Raw genomic sequence first — 19,866 nt, forward strand, 5'->3', positions numbered from 1 at the left:
AGTTCCCGCTCAGCCCAGTCAAAACTGTTCGCTGCTCTGGCACCCCAATGGTGGAACAAGCTCCCTCACGACGCCAGGACAGCGGAGTCAATCACCACCTTCCGGAGACACCTGAAACCCCACCTCTTTAAGGAATACCTAGGATAGGATAAAGTAATCCTTCTAACCCCCCCCCCTTAAAAGATTTAGATGCACTATTGTAAAGTGGTTGTTCCACTGGATATCATAAGGTGAATGCACCAATTTGTAAGTCGCTCTGGATAAGAGCGTCTGCTAAATGACTTAAATGTAAATGTAAATATAATCTTAGCCCACTAGGGAACCTCCCCTATCATTTCCTTGTAACCATATCTACTGTGTTGTTTGTTTATGCATTTCTGTGATTATTTAGTTAGTTAGTAAATAAATGATTAAGACAATTGATGTATGGATGATTCATAGTAAAGGCTGGGTTCGTGCAGATAACCAACAATTTATGACGTTTGGAATGAGACTAACGTGAGGTAAAGAATAGTAATTAATTAGAAGACTAATTGATCAGATATTAAAATATCTAAAGAGTTATATTATGAAAATTATAACTTTGTAATGTGAAGATTTTTCTTGGTGCCCCAACTTCCTAGTTAATTACATTCACATGATTAGTTTAATCATGTAATAATAATTACAGAGAATTGATTTGATAAAATAACAGTCTTCAATTTAATGATGCCAAAGACACGACAGGTCTTTGAACATTTTTAGGTCCTTCCTCTGACACCGCCTGGTGTAGAGGTCCTGGATGGCAGGCAGCTTAGCCCCAGTGATGTACTGGGCCGTACACACTACCCTCTGTAGTGCCTTGCGGTCAGAGTTGCCGTACCAGGCAGTGATGCAACCAGTCAAGATGCTCTCGATGTTGCAGCTGATTTGGACCCATGCCAAATCTTTTTGGTTTTCCTGAGGGGGAATAGGCTTTGTCGTTCCCTCTTCACGACTGTCTTGGTGTGTTTGGACCATTCTAGGTTGTTGGTGATGTGGAAACCAAGGAACTTGAAGCTCTCAACCTGCTCCACTACAGCCCCGTCAATGAGAATGGGGTCCTCCTTTTCCTGTAGTCCACAATCATCTCCTTAGTCTTGGTTATGTTGAGAGATAGGTTGTTATTCTGGCACCACCCGCCAGGTCTCTGGCCTCCTCCCTATAAGCTGTCTCGTCGTTGTCAGTGATCAGGCCTACCACTGTTGTGTTATCTGCAAACTTAATGATGGTGTTGGAGTCGTGCCTGGCCACACAGTCGTGGGTGAACAGGGAGTACAGGAGTGGACTGAGCACCCACCCCTGAGGGATTCCAGTGTTGAGGATCAGCATGGCAGATGTGTTGCTACCTACCCTCACCACCTGGTGGCGGCCCGTCAGGAACTCCACGATCTAGTTGCAGAGGGAGGTGTTTAGTCCCAGGATCCTTAGCTTAGTGATGAGCTTAGAGGGTACTATGGTGTTGAACGCTGAGCTGTAGTCAATGAATAGCATTCTCACGTAGGTGTTCCTTTTGTCCAGATGGCAAAGGGCAGTGTGGAGTGCAATAGATATTGCATCATCTGTGGATCTGTTTGGGAAGGTATGCAAATTGGAGTGGGTCTAGGGTTTCTGGGATAATGGTGTTGATGTGAGCCATTACCAGCCTTTCAAACATAGCCATTTAGGCAGGTTGCCTTAGTGTTCTTGGGCACAGAGACTACAGTGGTCTGCATGAAACATGTTGGTATTAAAGACTCAATCGGGACATGTTGAAAACGTCAGTGAAGACACCTGCCAGTTGGTCAGCACATGCCCGGAGCGCTCGTCCTGGTAATCCATCTGGCCATGTGAATGTTGATCTGTTATAGGTCTTACTCATGTCGGCTACGGAGAGCGTGATCACACAGTCATCCAGAACAGCTAATGCTCTCATGCATGCCTCAGTGTTGCTTGCCTCGAAGCGAGCATAGAAGTAATTTAGCTCGTCTGGTAGGCTCGTGTCACTGGGCAGCTTGATGCTGTGCTTCCCTTTGTAGTCTGTAATAGTTTGCAAGCCCTGCCACATAAGACGAGCATCGGAGCCAGTGTATTACGATTCAATCTTAGCCCTGAATTGGCGCTAGCCTGTTTGATGGTTCGTCAGAGGGCATAGCAGGATTTCTTATAAGCTTCCGGGTTAGAGTCCCGCACCTTGAAAGCGGCAGCTCTACCCTTTAGCTCAGTGCGAATGTTGCCTGTAATCCATGTCTTCTGGTTGGGGAATGTACGTACAGTTACTGTGGGGACAAAGTCCTCGATGCACTTATTGATAAAGCCAGTGACTGATGTGGTGTACTCTTCAATGCCATCGGAAGAATCCCGGAACATGTTCAAGTCTGTGATAGCCAAACTGTCCTGTAGTTTAGCATCTGCTTCATCTGAGCACTTTTTTATAGACTGAGTCACTGGTGCTTCCTGCTTGAACTTTTTCTTGTACACAGGAATCAGGAGGATAGAATTGTGGTCAGATTTACCAAATGGAGGGTGAGTTTTGTATGCGTCTCTGTGTGTCGAGTACAGGTGATCTAGAATTTTTTTCCCCTCTGGTTGCGCATTTAACATGTTGATAGAGATTAGGTAAAACTGATTTAAGTTTCCCTGCATTAAAGTCTCCAGCCACTAGGAGAGCCACCACTGGGTGAGCGGTTTCCTGTTTGCTTATTTCCTTATACAGCTGACCGAGTGCAGTCTTACTGCCAGCATCCATCTGTGGTGGTAAATAAACAGCCAAGAAAAGTATAGATGAAAACTCTCTTGGCAAATAGTGTGGTCTACAGTTTATCATAAGATACTCTACTTCAGGCGAGCAAAATCTAGAGACTTCCTTAGATTTTGTGCACCAGCTGTTTACAAATATGCACAGACCACCCCCCTCCCCCCCTCGTCTTACCAGAGTGCGCTGTTCTATCTAGCCAGTGCAGCGTATATCCTGCTAGCTGAAAATCCATGTCATCATTCAGCCATGATTCCGTAAAACATGTTCTAGTTTTTGATGTCCCGTTGGTAGGATATTTGTGATCGTACCTCGTCTAATTTATTGTCCAGTGGGGGTACGTTGATGAGTAATATTGACGGTAACAGCAGCTTTCCCACTTGCCTTCTGCGGATCATTACGAGGTACCCCGCTCTGTGTCCTCTGTACCTGCGTCTCCTTCTCTTGCCAATAACGGGGATGTGGGCCTTGTTGGGTGTTTGCAGTATATCCTGTGCATCCTGCTTGTCTAATCGTTGTCTAATCCGAGGTGAGGGATCACTGTCCTGATATCCATAATCTTTTTTTGGGGCGTAACATACGGTGGCAGTAACATTATATTCAAAATAAGTTACAAATAACGTAAAAAAATAACACATACAGTTCAAGTCGGAAGATTACATACACCTTAGCCAACTACATTTAAACTCAGTTTTTCACAATTCCTGACATTTAATCATAGTAAAAATGTCCTGTCTTAGGTCAGTTAGGATCACCACTTTATTATTAGAATGTGAAATGTCAGAATAATAGTAGAGAGAATTATTTATTTCAGATTTTATTTCTTTCATCACATTCCCAGTGGATCAGAAGTTTACATACACTCAATTAGTATTTTGAATCATTGCGTTGGGTCAAACGTTTCGGGTAGCCTACCACAAGCTTCCCACAATAAGCTGGGTGAATTTTGGCCCATTCCTCCTGATAGAGCTGGTGTAACTGAGTCCGATTTGCAGGCCTCCTTGCTCGCGCACACTTTTTCAGTTCTGCCCACAAATTTTCTAAAAGATTGATATCAGGGCTTTGTGATGGCCACTCCAATACTTGACATTGTTGTCCTTAAGCCATTTTGCCACAACTTTGGAAGTATGCTTTGGGTCATTGTCCATTTTGGAAGACCCATTTGCGACCAAGCTTTAACTTCCTGACTGATGTCTTGAGATGTTGCTTCAATATATCCACATAATTTGACTCCCTCATGATGCCATCTATTTTGTGACGTGCACCAGGCCCTCCTGCAGCAAAGCACCCCCACAACATGATGCTGCCACCCCCGTGCTTCACGGTTGGGATGGTGTTCTTCGGCTTGCAAGCCTCCCCCCTTTTCCACCACACATAATGATGGTCATTATGGCCAAACAGTTCTATTTTTGTTTCATCAGACCAGAGGACATTTCTCCAAAAAGTACAATCTTTGTCCCCATGTGCAGTTGCAAACCGTAGTCTGACTTTTTTTATGGAGGTTTTGGAGCAGTGGCTTCTTCCTTGCTGAGCAGCCTTTCAGGTTATGTCGATATAGGACTCGTTTTACTGTGGATATAGATACTTTTGTACCTGTTTCCTCCAGCATCTTCACAAGGTCCTTTGCTGTTGTACTGGGATTGATTTGCACTTTTCGCACCAAAGTACGTTCATCTCTAGGAGACAGAATTCGTGTCCTTCCTGAGCGGTATGACGGCTGCATGGTCCCATGGTATTTATCCTTGCGTACTATTGTTTGTACAGATGAACGTGGTACCGTCAAGCATTTGGAAATTGCTCCCAAGGATGAACCAGACTTGTGGAGGTCTACCATTTTTTTTCTGAGGTCTTGGCTGATTTCTTTTGATTTTCCCATGATGTCAAGCAAAGGCACTGAGTTTGAAGGTAGGCCTTGAAATACATTCACAGGTACACCTCCAATTGACTCAAATGATGTCAATTAGCCTATCAGAAAGTGAAAGTGAAATAATCTGTCTGTAAACAATTGTTGGAAAAATTACTTGTGTCATGCACAAAGTAGATGTCCTAACCGACTTGCCAAAACTATAGTTTGTTAACAAGAAATGTGTGGAGTGGTTGAAAAATGAGTTTTAATGACTCCAACCTAAGTGTATGTAAACTTCTGACTTCAACTGTAATAGCACAATTGGTTAGGTGCCTGTAAAACTGCTGCCATATCTTCCAACGCCATTTATCTCCTAAGCATATGGAGGTAGATGTAGCGACAAACATATAACATCGGATTCTGGGTTCCCTCTGTCCAGGTGATGAGGTCATGGCTGACCGGGGCTTCACAATCCGTGATCTGTTACACGAGAGGAAGGTCAAATTAACAATTCCAGCCTTCACAAAAAGAGGAGCACAGCTGTCTGAGGATACCACATGTACGAGACGGATAGCTAACGTGAGGGATGTGAGCGCATCCATCCATCTCTACTGATCCTTTGTTGGATATAAGTACCCAAGGAGAGTGGTAAAGAGCTGCTTGATTAGTTGGGCAGAACATTTGCCTTCAAAAATACCAATCCTTTTCCCTCCTCCTGGTGAAGAACTCGACCCCCCTTACCACTGTGGAGGTACTGATAGACCTCTGTACTCTTGTAATGTGGGAAAAGTCAAGGGTTCCGAATACACTGTAAATGACCAAGAATGATAGTAAAAAGCTTTGGAGCACCTTAAATTAAATTTTGGGCAAAAAGGCAAACTCAGCTACATCATTTATTGAATCAGATGGCTCATTCATCACAAAACCTGCTTATATTGCCAACTACTTTATTTTTTCATTCACAAAATCACCAAACTAAGGCATGACATGTCAGCAACAAATGCTGACATTACACACCCAAGTATAACTGATCAAATTATGAAAGACAAGCTTTGTAATTTTGAATTCCGTGAAGTGTGTGGAAAAACTTTTTTTTTTTTTTTTGTCTATCATCAATGACAAGCACCCGGAGTCTGACAACTTGGATGGAAAATCACTGAGGATAATAGTGGACGATATTGCCTCTCCTATTTGCCTTAACTTCAATCTAAGCCTACTAGAAAGTGTGTGCCCTCAGGCCTTGAGGGAAGCTAAAATAATTCCGCTACCCAAGAGTAGTCAAGTCCCCTTTACTGGCTCAAATAGCCGACCAAACAGCCTGTTAGCAACACTTAGTAAACTTTTGGAAAAAATGTGTTTGACCAGATACAATGCTATTTTACAGTAAACAAATTGACAACAGACTTTCAGCACGCTTATAGGGAAGGACATTCAACAAGCACAGCACATACACAAATGACTGATTGGCCGAGAGAAAGACGATAAAAAGATTCAGAGAGCTGTTTTGACATTATCGACCATAATCTGCTGATGGAAAAACTTGTGTTATGGATTTAGACCCCGTGCTAAATCATGGTTAAGAGTTACCTGTCGAACAAAACACAGAGAGTGTTCTTTAATGTAAGGCTCTCCAAAATAATCCGGGTAGAATCAGGAATTCCCCAGCGCAGCTGTCTAGGCCCCTTACTTTTTTCAATCTTAACCAAAGACATGCCACTGGTCTTGGGTAAAGCCATTGTGGCTATGTATGCGGATGACTCAACACTATACACGTCAGCTACTACAGCGAGTGAAATGACAGCAACACTTCAAATCAAATCAAACTTTATTTGTAACATGCACCGAATACAACAGGTGTAGACCTTACCGTTAAATGCTTACTTACAAGCCCTTAACCAACAATGCAGTTCAAGAAAGAGTTAAGAAAATATTTACCAACTAAACAAAAATATTATTTAAAAAAGTAACACAATAAAATAACAATAACGAGGCTATATACAGGGGGTACCGGTACCGAGTCAATGTGCGGGGGTACAGGTTTGAGCACAGTTGGTTAGGAGCCCATAAAATGGCAGCCATCCCCTCCGGCGCCAGTTTGTTTCAGAATAGGGTGGCAAGGAATAAGTTAGTCCTAAATATATAAAACTAAAAGCATTGTATTTGGGACAAATCATTCACTAAACCATAAACCTCAACTAAATATTGTAATAAGTAACTTAACTGCTTGGAGTAAACCTGGATTGTAAACTGTCATGGTCAAAATAAAAAAATTAAAAAAAGAAACATCCCTTTTTCAGGAGACTCTCTTTGAAAGATAATTCGTAAAAATCCAAATTACTTCACAGATCTTCATTGTAAAGGGTTTAAACACTGTTTCCCATGCTTGTTCAACGAACCATAAACAATTAATGAACATGCACCTGTGGAACGGTCGTAAAGACACTAACAGCTTACAGACGGTAGGCAATTAAGGTCACAGTTATGAAAACTTAGGACACTAAAGAGGCCTTTCTACTGACTCTGAAAAACACCAAAAGAAAGATGCCCAGGGTCCCTGCTCATCTGTGTGAACGTGCCTTAGGCATGCTGCAAGGAGGCATGAGGACTGCAGATGTGGCCAGGGCATTAAATTGCAATGTCCGTACTGTGAGACGCCTAAGACAGGGCTACGGGGAGACAGGACGGACAGCTGATCATCCTTGCAGTGGCAGACCACATGTAACAACACCTGCACAGGATCGGTACATCCAAACATCACACCTGCGGAACAGGTACAGGATCACTGGAAACAACGTCACCTGTGGGCACAAACCCACCGTCGCTGGACCAGACAGGACTGGCAAAAAGTGCTCTTCACTGGCTCGTCACGGTTTTGTCTCACCAGGGGTGATGGTCGGATTCGTGTTTATTGTCAAAGGAATGAGCGGACTGAGCTTGTTGCAGGCAATCTCATTGCAGGAAATCTCAACGCTGTGCATTACAGGGAAGACATCATCCTCCCTCATGTGGTACCCTTCCTGCAGGCTCATCCTGACATGACCCTCCAGCATGACAATGCCACCAGCCATACTGCTCGTACTGTGCGTGATTTCCTGCAAGACAGGAATGTCAGTGTTCTGCAATTGCCAGCAAAGAGCCCGGATCTCAATCCCATTGAGCACATCTGGGACCTTTTGGATCGGAGGGTGAGGGCTAGGGCCATTCCCCCCAGAAATGTCCAGGAACTTGCAAGTGCCTTGGTGGAAGAGTGGGATAACATCTCACAGCAAGACCTGGCAAATCTCATGCAGTCCATGAGGAGGAGATGCACTGCAGTACTTAATGCAGCTGGTGGCCACACCAGATACTGACTGTTACTTTTGATCCCCTCTTTGTTCAGGGACACATTATTCCATTTCTGTTAGTCACATGTCTGTGTAACTTATTCAGTTTATGTCTCAGTTGTTGAATCTTGTTATGTTCAAACAAATATTTACACGTTAAGTTTTCTGAAAATAAATGCAGTTGACGGTGAGAGGACGTTTCTTTTTTTGCTGAGTTTATTTTATGAGTTTATGTTGAGTTTATGTTGATACAACAGTACTGTAGCTAAGACGGGGATGGTAAAGCGCTGTCCATGATGAAGCACTGCTCTGCCCTTTTAACAACACTATTAACAAGGCAGCTCCTACAGGCTCTAGTTGTGTTGCACCTTGACTACTGTTCAGTCGTGTGGTCAGGTGCCACAAAGAGGGACCTCTGGAAATTACAACAGGCTCAGAACAAGGCAGCATGGCTGGCCCTTAAATGTACACGGAGAGCTAACATGAATAATAGGCTGGTCAATCTCTCATGGCTCAAAGTGGAGGAGAGATTGACTTCATCATTATATTTTGTAAGACGTGTTGACATGCTGAATCCACCAAGCTGTCTGTTTGAACTACTAGCACACAGCTCGGACACTCATGCATACACCTAACAAGACTTGCCGCCAAATGTCTATTCACAATCCCCAAGTTCAGAATAGACTATGGGAGGTGCACAGTACTGCATAGAGACATGACTACATGGAACAATTAGCTTAGGTTGATTGGACTAAATAGTTGTTGGTATCTTTTTTGTCACTTTATTAGACTAAGCATAGTGGATTAGATGATGTTGAAATGGTCCTGGAATAGTGGAGGCAGCTCCTGTTTTCTTTGCGACTTGCGGTAACTCTCTGTGGTTCTAAATCAATAGGTGTTTAATAGTCCGAAAATGTAAAAACATTACCCTCTGAATCAGAGGTGCGGGGGGCTGCTTTAATAAAAATCCACGTCATTGGCCGCTCGGGGAACAGTGGAATTACTGCCTTACTCAGGGGCAGAACGACAGATTTTTACCTTGTCAGCTCGGGGGTTGGATCCAGCAACCTTTTGCTTACTGGCCCAACGCTCCTATCCGCCTGGCTACCTGCCACCCCTTATATATCACGGTGTCAAGGCATATGAACTAACAGATTATAGAGCAAACAACACAAGTATTAGAAAACATACAGTACCAGTCAAAAGTTTGGACACACCTACTCATTCAAGAGGTTTTCTTTATTTTTACAATTTTCTACATTGCAGAATAATAGTGAAAAAACACATATGGAATCATGTAGTAAACAAATCTAAATATATTTTAGATTCTTCAAAGTAGCCTCCCTTGCCTTGATGACAGCGTTGCACTCTTGGAATTCCCTCATCCAGCTTCATGAGGTAGTCACCTGGAATGCATTTCAATTAACAGGTGTGCCTTGTTAAAAGTTAATTTGTGGAATTTCTTTCCTTCTTAATGCGTTTGAGCCAATCCGTTGTGTTGTGACAAGGTAGGGGTGATATACAGATGATAGTCCTATTCAGTAAAAGACCAAGTCCATATTATGGCAAAAACAGCTCAAATAAGCAAAGAGAATTGACAGTCCATCATTACTTTAAGACATGAAGGTCAGTCAATACGGAAAATGTCGGGAACTTATAAAATTTCCACAAGTCCAGTCTCAAAAATCATGAATAACTATGATGAAACTGGCTCTCATGAGGACCGTCACAGGAAAGGAACACCCAGAGTTACCTCTGCTGCAGTTATTCTGGCATTCATGGTCAAATTGCTATAAAGAAACCACTACTAAGGGACACCAATAAGAAGAAGAGACTTGCCTGGGCCAAGAAACACAACCAATGGACATTGGACCGGTGGAAATCTGTCCTTTGGTCTGATGAGTCCAAATTTCTGATTTTTGGTTCTAACTGCCGTGTCTTTGTGAGACGCAGAGTAGGTGAATGGATTATCTCTGCATGTGTGGTTCCCACCGTAAAGCATGGAGGAGGTGTGATAGTGTGGGGGTGCTTTGCTGGTGACACTGATTTATTTAGAATTAAAGGCACTTAACCAGCATGGCTACCACAGCATTCTGTAGCGATACGCCTTCCCATCTGGTTTGCGCTTAGTGGGACTATCATGTTTTTCAACAGGACAATGACCCAACACACCTCCAAGCTGTGTAAGGGCAATTTGACCTAGAAGGAGTGATGGAGTGCTGCATCACCCGACCTCAACCCAATTGAGATGGTTTGGGATGAGTTGGACCGCAGAGTGAAGGAAAAGCAGCCAACAAGTGCTCAGCATATGTGGGAACTCCTTCCAGACTCCTTCCAAGCATTCCAGGTGAAGCTGGTTGAGAGAATGCCAAGTGTGCAAAGCTGTCATCAAGGCAAAGAGTGGCTACTTTAAGAATCTAAAATATATTTTGATTTGTTTAACACTATTTTGGTTACTACATGATTCCATGTGTTATTTCATAATTTTGATGTCTTTACTATTATTCTACAATGTAAAAATAGTACAAATAAAAAACCCTTGAATGAGCAGGGGTCCAATCTTTAGACTGGTACTGTAGGTTATGCCTTTTTTCCCTGGACTGGCTTCCCTGGTAATTTTACCCACACCTTTACTGCTGGTCGAAGTAGAATGCATTGCATATATTGGTGATCAAGATGGGATTGGTTCTCAGTATCAAGTTTGTTTCTTGATGATCTATGCATTTCAAATGAGCCTGACAAAATAGATATTTTCACAAACTACTGTTCTGTCGCCCAATGGCATCCCCCATGTTGTTTTCTCTTGGGGTCAAAATCAAAAGTAACAGTCAATTCAGCTGGTGGCCACACCAGATACTATGTACTGCAGTGCATCTCCTCCTCATGGACTGCACCAGATTTGCCAGCTCTTGCTGTGAGATGTTACCCCAATCTTCCACCAAGGCACCTGCAAGTTCCTGGACATTTCTGGGGGAATGACCCTGGCCCTCACCCTCCGCTCCAAAAGGTCCCAGACGTGCTCAATGGGATTGAGATCCGGGCTCTTCGCTGGCCATGGCAGAACACTGACATTCCTGTCTTGCAGGAAATCACACACAGAACGAGCAGCATGGCTGGTGGCATTGTCATGGTGGAGGGTCATGTCAGGATGAGCCTGCAGGAAGGGTACCACATGAGGGAGGAGGATGTCTTCCCTGTAACGCACAGAGTTGAGATTGCCTGCAATGACAACAAGCTCAGTTCGATGATGCTGTGACACACCGCCCCAGACCATAACGGACCCTCCACCTCCAAATCGATCCCGCTCCAGAGTACAGGCCTCGGTGTAATGCTCATTCCTTAAACGATAAACGCGAATCCGATCATCACCCCTGGTGAGACAAAACCGCGACTCTTCAGTGAAGAGCACTTTTTGCCAGTCCTGTCTAGCGACGGTGGGTTTGTGCCCATAGGCGACGTTGTTGCCGGTGAGGACCTGCCTTGCAACAGGCCTACAAGCCCTCAGTCCAGCCTCTCTCAGCCGATTGAGTACAGTCTGAGCACTGATGGAGGGATTGTGCATTCCTGGTGTAACTCGGGCAGTTGTTGTTGCCATCCTGTACCTGTCCCACAGGTGTGATGTTTGGATGTACCGATCCTGTGCAGGTGTTGTTACACGTGGTCTGCCACTGCGAGGACGATCAGCTGTTTGTCCTGTCTCCCTGTTGCGCTGTCTTAGGCGTCTCACAGTACGGACATTGCTGTCCTTTTCAGCAGAAAAGCCTGTTTAGTGTCTTAAAACCTGTTGGGGATAGGGGGCAGTATTTGCACGGCCGGATAAAAACCGTACCCGATTTAATCTGGTTATTACTACTGCCCAGAAACTAGAATATGCATATAATTATTGACTTTGGATAGAAAACACCCTAAAGTTTCTAAAACTGTTTGAATGGTGTCTGTGAGTATAACAGAACTCATATGGCAGGCAAAAACCTGAGAAGATTCCTTACAGGAAGTGCCCTCTCTGACCATTTCTTGGGCTTCTACACTCTCTTTATTGAAAACTGAGGATCTCTGCTGTAACGTGACACTTCCTACGGCACCCATAGGCTCTCAGAAGGCGGCAAAACGCTGAATGATGCCTTTGGAGCCCCTGGCTGAAAAACAGTAGCGCATTTGGATAGTGGTCGATCTGAGAACAATGAGACTGAGGCGCGTGCACGAGGCGACACCATGTTTTTCTTTTTTTGTCTTTGAACGAAAACAGGGTTTCCCGGTCGGAATATTATCGCTTTTTTATGAGAAAAATCGCATAAAAATGTATTTTAAACAGCGGTTGATATGCTTCGAAGTACGGTAATGGAATATTTAGAATTTTTTTGTCACGAAACGCGTCGGGCGCGTCACCCTTCGGATAGTGTCTTGAACGCACGAACAAAACAGAGGATATTTGAACATAAATATGGATTATTTTGAACCAAACCAACATTTGTTATTGAAGTAGAAGTCCTGGGAGTGCATTATGACAAAGAACAGCAAAGGTAATCAAATTTTTCTAATAGTAAATCGGAGTTTGGTGAGGGCCAAACTTGGTGGGTGTCTAAATAGCTAGCCCGTGATGGCTGGGCTATCTACTCAGAATATTGCAAAATGTGCTTTTGCCGAAAAGCTATTTTAAAATCGGACATAGCGAGTGCATAGAGGAGTTCTGTATCTATAATTCTTAAAATAATTATGTTTTTTGTGAACGTTTATCGTGAGTAATTTAGTAAATTCACCGGAAGTTTGCGGGGGGTATGCTAGTTCTGAAATTCACATGCTAATGTAAAAAGCTGTTTTTTGATATAAATATGAACTTGATTGAACAAAACATGCATGTATTGTATAACATAATGTCCTAGGAGTGTCATCTGATGAAGATCATCAAAGGTTAGTGCTGCATTTAGCTGTGGTTTGGGTTTATGTGACATTATATGCTAGCTTGAAAAATGGGTGTCTGATTATTTCTGTCTGGGTACTCTGCTGACATAATCTAATGTTTTGCTTTCGTTGTAAAGCCTTTTTGAAATCGGAAAGTGTGGTTAGATTAACGAGAGTCTTGTCTTTAAAATGGTGTAAAATAGTCATGTTTGAGAAATTGAAGTAATAGCATTTCTAAGGTATTTGAATAACGCGCCACGGGATTCCACTGGCTGTTGAGTAGGTGGGCCGATTTCGTCCCACATACCCTAGAGAGGTTTTAACTGTTACCTTAATTGCCTAGCGTCCATTTACATTCATTTCACTCGTCTGAAAGATTCCACCATCTTTACCGTACCATACTTCCACCCAGTTCCACCAATAAGCTGATATAGTAGCAATTTAATTTACGCATAAACTAGCGTTGAACCTCCCCCCCAGAGCAAGCAACAGAATTGTTAACGGGATATGTAATGCTCCATACCAGTTACCCTTTCGCTAATGGAAAAGTTCACAAGGAATATTTTTTACTAACAAGTTCTTAATACTTTCTTCATTCTCGATTCAGTCAAAAGTGAATCTTATAAAACGTGTCCAATTGCAGGTGGTTCTCCAAAAACCAGAGAATATTCATGAAGATATTAAATCCACGTTTTGTATTGAAATGCCTCACGTGAGCAGATCTTTGTTTTGGTCGACTGTGTGATGCGTTGTCATCCACTTCTACACTTCGCAGTGTTGCATAGAAACGACTAGGTCCTGCAAAGATGTCGGGTAATGCAAGATGTCTGGCAGCTAAAATGGTGAAGGAACTCATCACTTGGTGCAAAATGTGGGTTTATCTTTCTGAATATTCTCTGGAGGACCATCTGCAACTGGACACAGACATTTATAAAATATACTTTTTACCAAATCCAGAACAAAGAAAGCAATGTCAAGAACAGGTTATTTGAAAAAAATGCTTGCAAGGCTTTCCATTAGCCAAGCTGCAACGGTTACGGAGCATCACATCCCATTAACAATTCTGTAGCTATGGCGGCACGGACTTTACATGTACATATTACCTCAATTAACCGGTGCCCCCCGCACATCGACTCTGTACCGGTATCCCCTGTATATAGCCTCACTATTGTTATTTTACTGCTGCTCTTTAATTATTTGTTCATATCTTATTTTTGGAGGGACATTTTTCTTAGTTGCATTGTTGGTTAAGGACTAGTATTTCACTGTAAGGTCTACCTACACCTGTTGTATTCAGCACATGTGACAAATAACATTTTATTTGACTCCAACTGGTAATCTATGAGAATGATAGCTATGTTGCTTTCTTGAGCAAAACTGTTTCTCTATCACAATTTTTGTGATAAATCAAAACGATGAGGCAGAGGCACCCATAGAGAGAATAGTTTATTTATGAGAACATAACAGCAATGTTCGATCAGTAAATCACAGAGCAGGAACGCACAATGGGATGCAACCTGTAATACAAAGGGACATAGCATAAGATGTTGCACAGTACTGCAGTTATAACAATGAAAATTTGACAATAATTGATTACAAAGACATCCACCAAGAGGACCGCAGCATGCCTTTGTTCTCCAAACCCAGCACCAACAAACCTGACTCAACTAATCATCTGAAGACCTTGTTTAGATTGAACACAGCTTTTTGAATAATAGGCAACAACATTTTGAAATACTTGCACACTTGTTACACATTGAAACATTTTCTACTGACTTGTGCCTACAGAACACAACCCAGGTGTGCTGCTGGCTGGGACAAAAGCCAACACACACCCAACACCTCAGGGAGAAGAAGTGAAAAACACTGGCCTAACAGATAGATTAATTTATGCCTAATTGGTTGCAAAATACTCACAGGGGTTTATTTGCCAGTTGGCCTGACACTTTCAAAAATGCCAGCTTCCCTCATGTTGTTGAACTCCTTTGTGGCATCATATTGTTTGTAGAAATCGGCATAGGCCTGTTTCCTTGGCTCTGTTACACCGTACTGAGAAGACAAAGTATTTACATCATGCCTGTTTCTGAAGACATCCATTCAATGTGATAACATCAATTTCATGATGGACTTTAACCCTTTCGTTTTACGCTTCTCTACACTTCTCTTATTAGCATCCATCAGCTGACCTTGAAAGCTGCTGCAGCCACCAATGACAGGGCGAAGGCGATGGGCAGGTGGAACCTCAGACGCTTCCCGAGGAGTCCTCGCATTGCAGGCTTAGCCAGAGACATTGTGGAGTACCTGGAAAGTTCAGAAGAAAAATGTAACATTATTTAGTTAGGTTGAAGTAGAACAATACTGCTTTCAGAAATGTCCTTATGTCAAGAAAATTCTTGATATGGTTGTAGTTAGATGTCCTCCAGCAATGTATGAACTTTTACTGTTGAATAGCCATATCCCAAGTATAAATACAGTAAAGTACACACACAAAAAAAAAACAAGTTGAGCACAATAGTGTTTTCAAAAAAATGTCCAACTTCAAGGAGTTTGTCTAACGGGAATCTGTGATGTCATTGGCCTCCCCCTTGCTTGAGGAGCAATAGAGAAAAGTGGAAAGGCCCCCCCCACGGTTTGATACTGCATTTGCAACCATTTTGACTCCTGTTTTAGACAGCCAAGTTAAGATAGCTGGCTGCTAAGATAGCTGGGTGCGGACCAATGAGAAACAGCGGCCCCTCACAAGTTCAGATTTTTTGTGGCCCCCACCCTCAAACAGCTGGTTGTTGTGTGGAGCAAAGACCGACAGCATTAGAGGTTGGAAAGATGTTCCAAGTTATGATAGCTCTACCAGTAAATGCTAAGGCAAGGCTGGGTATACAAACCAGGTATTTAAAAAGTTAAAACTATTGGTTGAATATATGCGGGCGTAGTTCAGTCATCACAGCCTAACTTGAAAATCCGACATTTCCCCTAGGCTCTTTGGTCCTTGAAAAGTCATTGAAGTTATGGTAGCCGATTTAGAAGTTCTACGCAAAACATAAAATGTTTTCTAAACAAAGCGTTCCATTACATTTTACATTTTAGTCATTTAGCAGACACTCTTATCCAGAGCGACTTACAGTAGTGAAGGCATAGATTTCATACGGTTTTTTTCTTCTTCTCCATACTGGTCCCCCGTGGGAATCGAACCCACAACCCTGGCGTTGCAAACACCATGCTCTACCAACTGAGCCACACGGGACCGAACCTGGTTTTTGGCCACTTTCTCGTTTTAAAACATGATACAGTAACCCCTCAACAACTCTACAATTTATCAAACGGCGAGACTGACTAGACACGGACAGACTTCATTAGTGTGTTTGTGTCAGGAGCATGCTGTCTATTTAGTCAAGCAATGTGGACATATTTGAGAAAGCAAAAATAATGTGAATGTCAATGCATAATGTAATTCAGTAGCCCTATAAAAAAACGTTTTTTAAAGCATTATTCTTAGTGGTAATGCATACTTTTTTGCATATATTTGGGAGATTTTTTCCCCCTATAGACGATTACAATAATTAAATATAAAAGTTAAGTGCTTAAATTATTACAATTAAGTGCTTGAAAAACCATTGAATTTGACTTGCCAATGTCTGTATAAACACTGTATAGGCTACTTGCTCACCCCGCACATGAAAGAAAATCGCATGCTCCTGAAATTACGAACGTAACATTCGCTTTCCTGTCAGATCTTGACGTGACCCAGTTTTTTTCCCTCTCTCATTCGGCCAGTAGGTTTGGGCCACTGTCAAATGTACCTGAATGTAGAGCCCTGCTGTGTGCAATGCGCGAAGGGCTTATATGTCTAACACTTTGTGTAGCAGTTAGCGATACTAATGATAGCCTAATCGTGTTCGGATAGATGAAAGGAAATTAATATAAGTACAAAGTAGCCTATGCCTACCTGATTATTTGCATCAACACAATGGCAATTTGTTTTGAAAACAGTATGCTAATATTTTAAATATTCTGTATAAAAAAAAAATATATAAAAAAAAACGTTTGCTGCAATTTGGTTGTTAGCTATATTTATTTATTCTGACGGTAAAACTATCCACAACACAAACCACTGAAAAGTGCATTGAAAATAGAACACACCGACAGTCCGAGGCTAAAGTAGCTAGCTAGCAAACGTTGCAACAAACTAGAGGGCAATGTCGACAATTATAATATTACTATGCAATGGACAGAATCATAACATTTCAACACCTTGAAGTATATATTTTCTGTACAGGATAGATGGAAAGTATTCGATTTAGCGTTCACATTTACTAAATACTTACAAGAAGAACTCACGACCTTCACCAAAATATGTTAGCGCGGCTCTGAGGCGTTGATCTTTCGGAAGGAATACTACTGGTCTCGCGAAGGGACAAACAGAGTCCACAAGATTTGGCGTAGAGAGGAGGGGCTTGAACAGGATACGTGTGCTAGCTGTCTTCAAAGTAAAAGCTGTGTGACAATCTGACCCCAGTCAACACGGTGGGTTCGGGCCTATTCAGTTTGGGACTCAGCGTCGACTCCGGCAGAATCATATTACTCTGGGTTCCGGCTAATGGTACTCGGGCGAGTCCACTAAAGCATATCTGTCCCGATTAACTTTTTCAGAAGTAGGGCAATATGAGGTTTTTATTCGGCAGGTGATGGAAGAACTAAAAACTAATAAATATGATAATTTCACCTCTAATTAGCTAGGTCATTTGCATGCTAAAATTCGTCCCATTAGGCTATTGGAGAAGGACCGTAGAGAATCTATGCTATAAATGAATTAGATTTTACCACAGATTTTATTTTTTTTTGGAACCTAACTCACACAAATTCTAATAATTTAAGTCCTCCGGCCAAACCTGGTTTAATATAATGGCGTTAGCGATTTTTAGTCATATGCTGGTGGCCACGTTAATTATAAGATGACTTGGGGATACATGATCCACGACAGACAGCACATCTCAGTGTCATAGTCTATAGCCTATTTTTCTATAGTAGGCCTATCCGCCGATACACCCTGACAAAATACACCATATGAGTGGCCTAATGTAATTTTACATCATTGCAATTAACAACGTAGCGTAGACAATAATTGTGTTCTAACAATAAATTCCTCATTGTTACAGCATAGGTCTAGGAGGTATAATATTTTTTTTCTTCAAATAATTTAGGCCTATCAATAATGGAGGAAGGAATGAATTATGGGACGTTTCAGGCCCCAAAGTGAACATAATTGTACACTCGCAAACTCGATCAGAAACGAGGGCTGAGGGCCTTACATTGCAAACTTCCCGTGTTTGGCTATTCGTTTGAACCGACGGCCAAGATGGTGACAGGGATTCCCCCAAGGGCATAAGGGTAAGTGGCGGAGGGTGTGTCTTTAATGATTTTGAAACGCAACCGAAGTATACAAGCAGTGGACCCTATTTCCATGCTTTTAGGGCCCATACTGCAATTCAACAGAAAATGGGCGTGGCTTCGCAATGTTTTCAGATTTAAAGAAAATGGCGACTCCCGTACGGATGTAACCGATGTGAAATGGCTAGTTAGTTAGCTGCGGTGTGCACTAATAGCGTTTCAATCGGGTGACGTCACTCGCTCCGAGACCTGAAGTAGTTGTTCCCCTTGCTCTGCAAGGGCCCACGACTTTTGTGGCGCGATGGATAACGATGCTTCATGGGTGTCTGTTGTCAATGTGTGCAGAGGGTCCCTGGTTCAAGCCCAGGTTGGGGCGAGGAGAGGGACGGAAGCTATACTGTTACATTGGTGCTGTGACCAGGATCACTGGTTGCTGCGGAAAAGGAGGAGGTCAAAAGGGGGGTGAGTGTAACCGATGTGAAATGGCTAGTTAGTTAGCGGTGGTGTGCGCTAATAGCGTTTCAATTGGGTGACGTCACTCGCTCCGAGACCTAAAGTAGTTGTTCCCCTTGCTCTGCAAGGGCTGTGGCTTTTGTGGCGCGATGGGTAACGATGCTTCGAGGGTGACTGTTGTCTGTGTGCCAGGTTGGGGCGAGGAGAGAGACGGAAGCTATACTGTTACACGGACTCGGTGGAGAGCCATGCGAAATACAACCCAACCAAGCCACACTGCTTCTTGACACCATGCCCACCTAACCCGGAAGCCAGCCACACCAATGTGTCGGAGGATACACCGTACATCGTGCATGCGCCCGGCCCACCACAGGAGTCGCTAGAGCGCAATGGGACAAGGACATCCCTGCCGGCCAAACCCTCCCCTAACTCGGTCAACGCTGGGCCAATTGTCTGCCGCCCCATGGGTCTCCCAGTCGTGGCCGGCTGCGACAGAGCCTGGACTCAAACCAGGATCTCTAGTGGCACAGCAAGCAACTGTGATGCAGTGCCTTAGACCACTGCACCACTCGGGAGGCCACTGAACAGGTGATGTTGAGATGTGTCTGCTACTTTAAGCGTCAGCTGTCAGAGCAGCTTACCGATCGCTGCAGCTGTACACAGCCCATCTGTAAATAGCCCATCCAACCAACCAACTACCTACCTCATCCCCATATTTGTTTTTGTTTTTCTGCTCTTTTGCACACCAGTATTTCTACTTTCACATCCTCATCTGCACATATATCACTCCAGTGTAAATTGCTAAATTGTAATTACTTCGCCACTATTGGCCTATTTATTGCCTTACCTCCTTACTTCATTTGCACACACTGTATACAGATGTTTCTATTGTATTATTGACTGTACGATTGTTTATGCCATGTGTAACTCTGTTGTTTTTGTCGCACTGCTTTGCTTTGTCTTGGCCAGGTCGCAGTTGTAAATGAGACCTTGTTCTCAACTGGCCTTAAATAAAGGTGAAATATTTGTTTTATTTTTTAAACTTGAACTCTATGAAGCATTTATTTGGGCTGCAATCTGAGGCTGGTAACTCTAATGAACTTATCCTCTGCAGCAGAAGTTACTCTGGGTCTTCCTTTCCTGTGGTGGTCCTCGTGAGAGCCAGTTTCATCATAGCGCTTGATGATTTTTGTGACTGCACTTGAAGA

General features: G+C 42.9%; 1 protein-coding gene across 1 annotated transcript; it reads right to left on the bottom strand.

The window, feature by feature from the left end:
- Nucleotides 1-14,247: 14,247 nt before the first annotated feature.
- On the bottom strand, nucleotides 14,248-17,381 carry LOC123723655 (cytochrome c oxidase subunit 6C-1). The gene is made up of 4 exons (XM_045705723.1): nucleotides 17,143-17,381; nucleotides 15,007-15,121; nucleotides 14,738-14,869; nucleotides 14,248-14,337 (listed from the first exon to the last, which is right to left on the bottom strand). Exons 2-3 carry the CDS (start codon nucleotides 15,109-15,111, stop codon nucleotides 14,744-14,746), a joined length of 231 nt encoding a protein of 76 aa, XP_045561679.1. The 5' UTR covers nucleotides 15,112-15,121; nucleotides 17,143-17,381; the 3' UTR covers nucleotides 14,248-14,337; nucleotides 14,738-14,743.
- Nucleotides 17,382-19,866: the final 2,485 nt, after the last annotated feature.

Source organism: Salmo salar, chromosome ssa22 (genome assembly GCF_905237065.1).
Source record: "Salmo salar chromosome ssa22, Ssal_v3.1, whole genome shotgun sequence".
In the NCBI taxonomy this organism is placed as follows: Eukaryota; Metazoa; Chordata; class Actinopteri; order Salmoniformes; family Salmonidae; genus Salmo; species Salmo salar.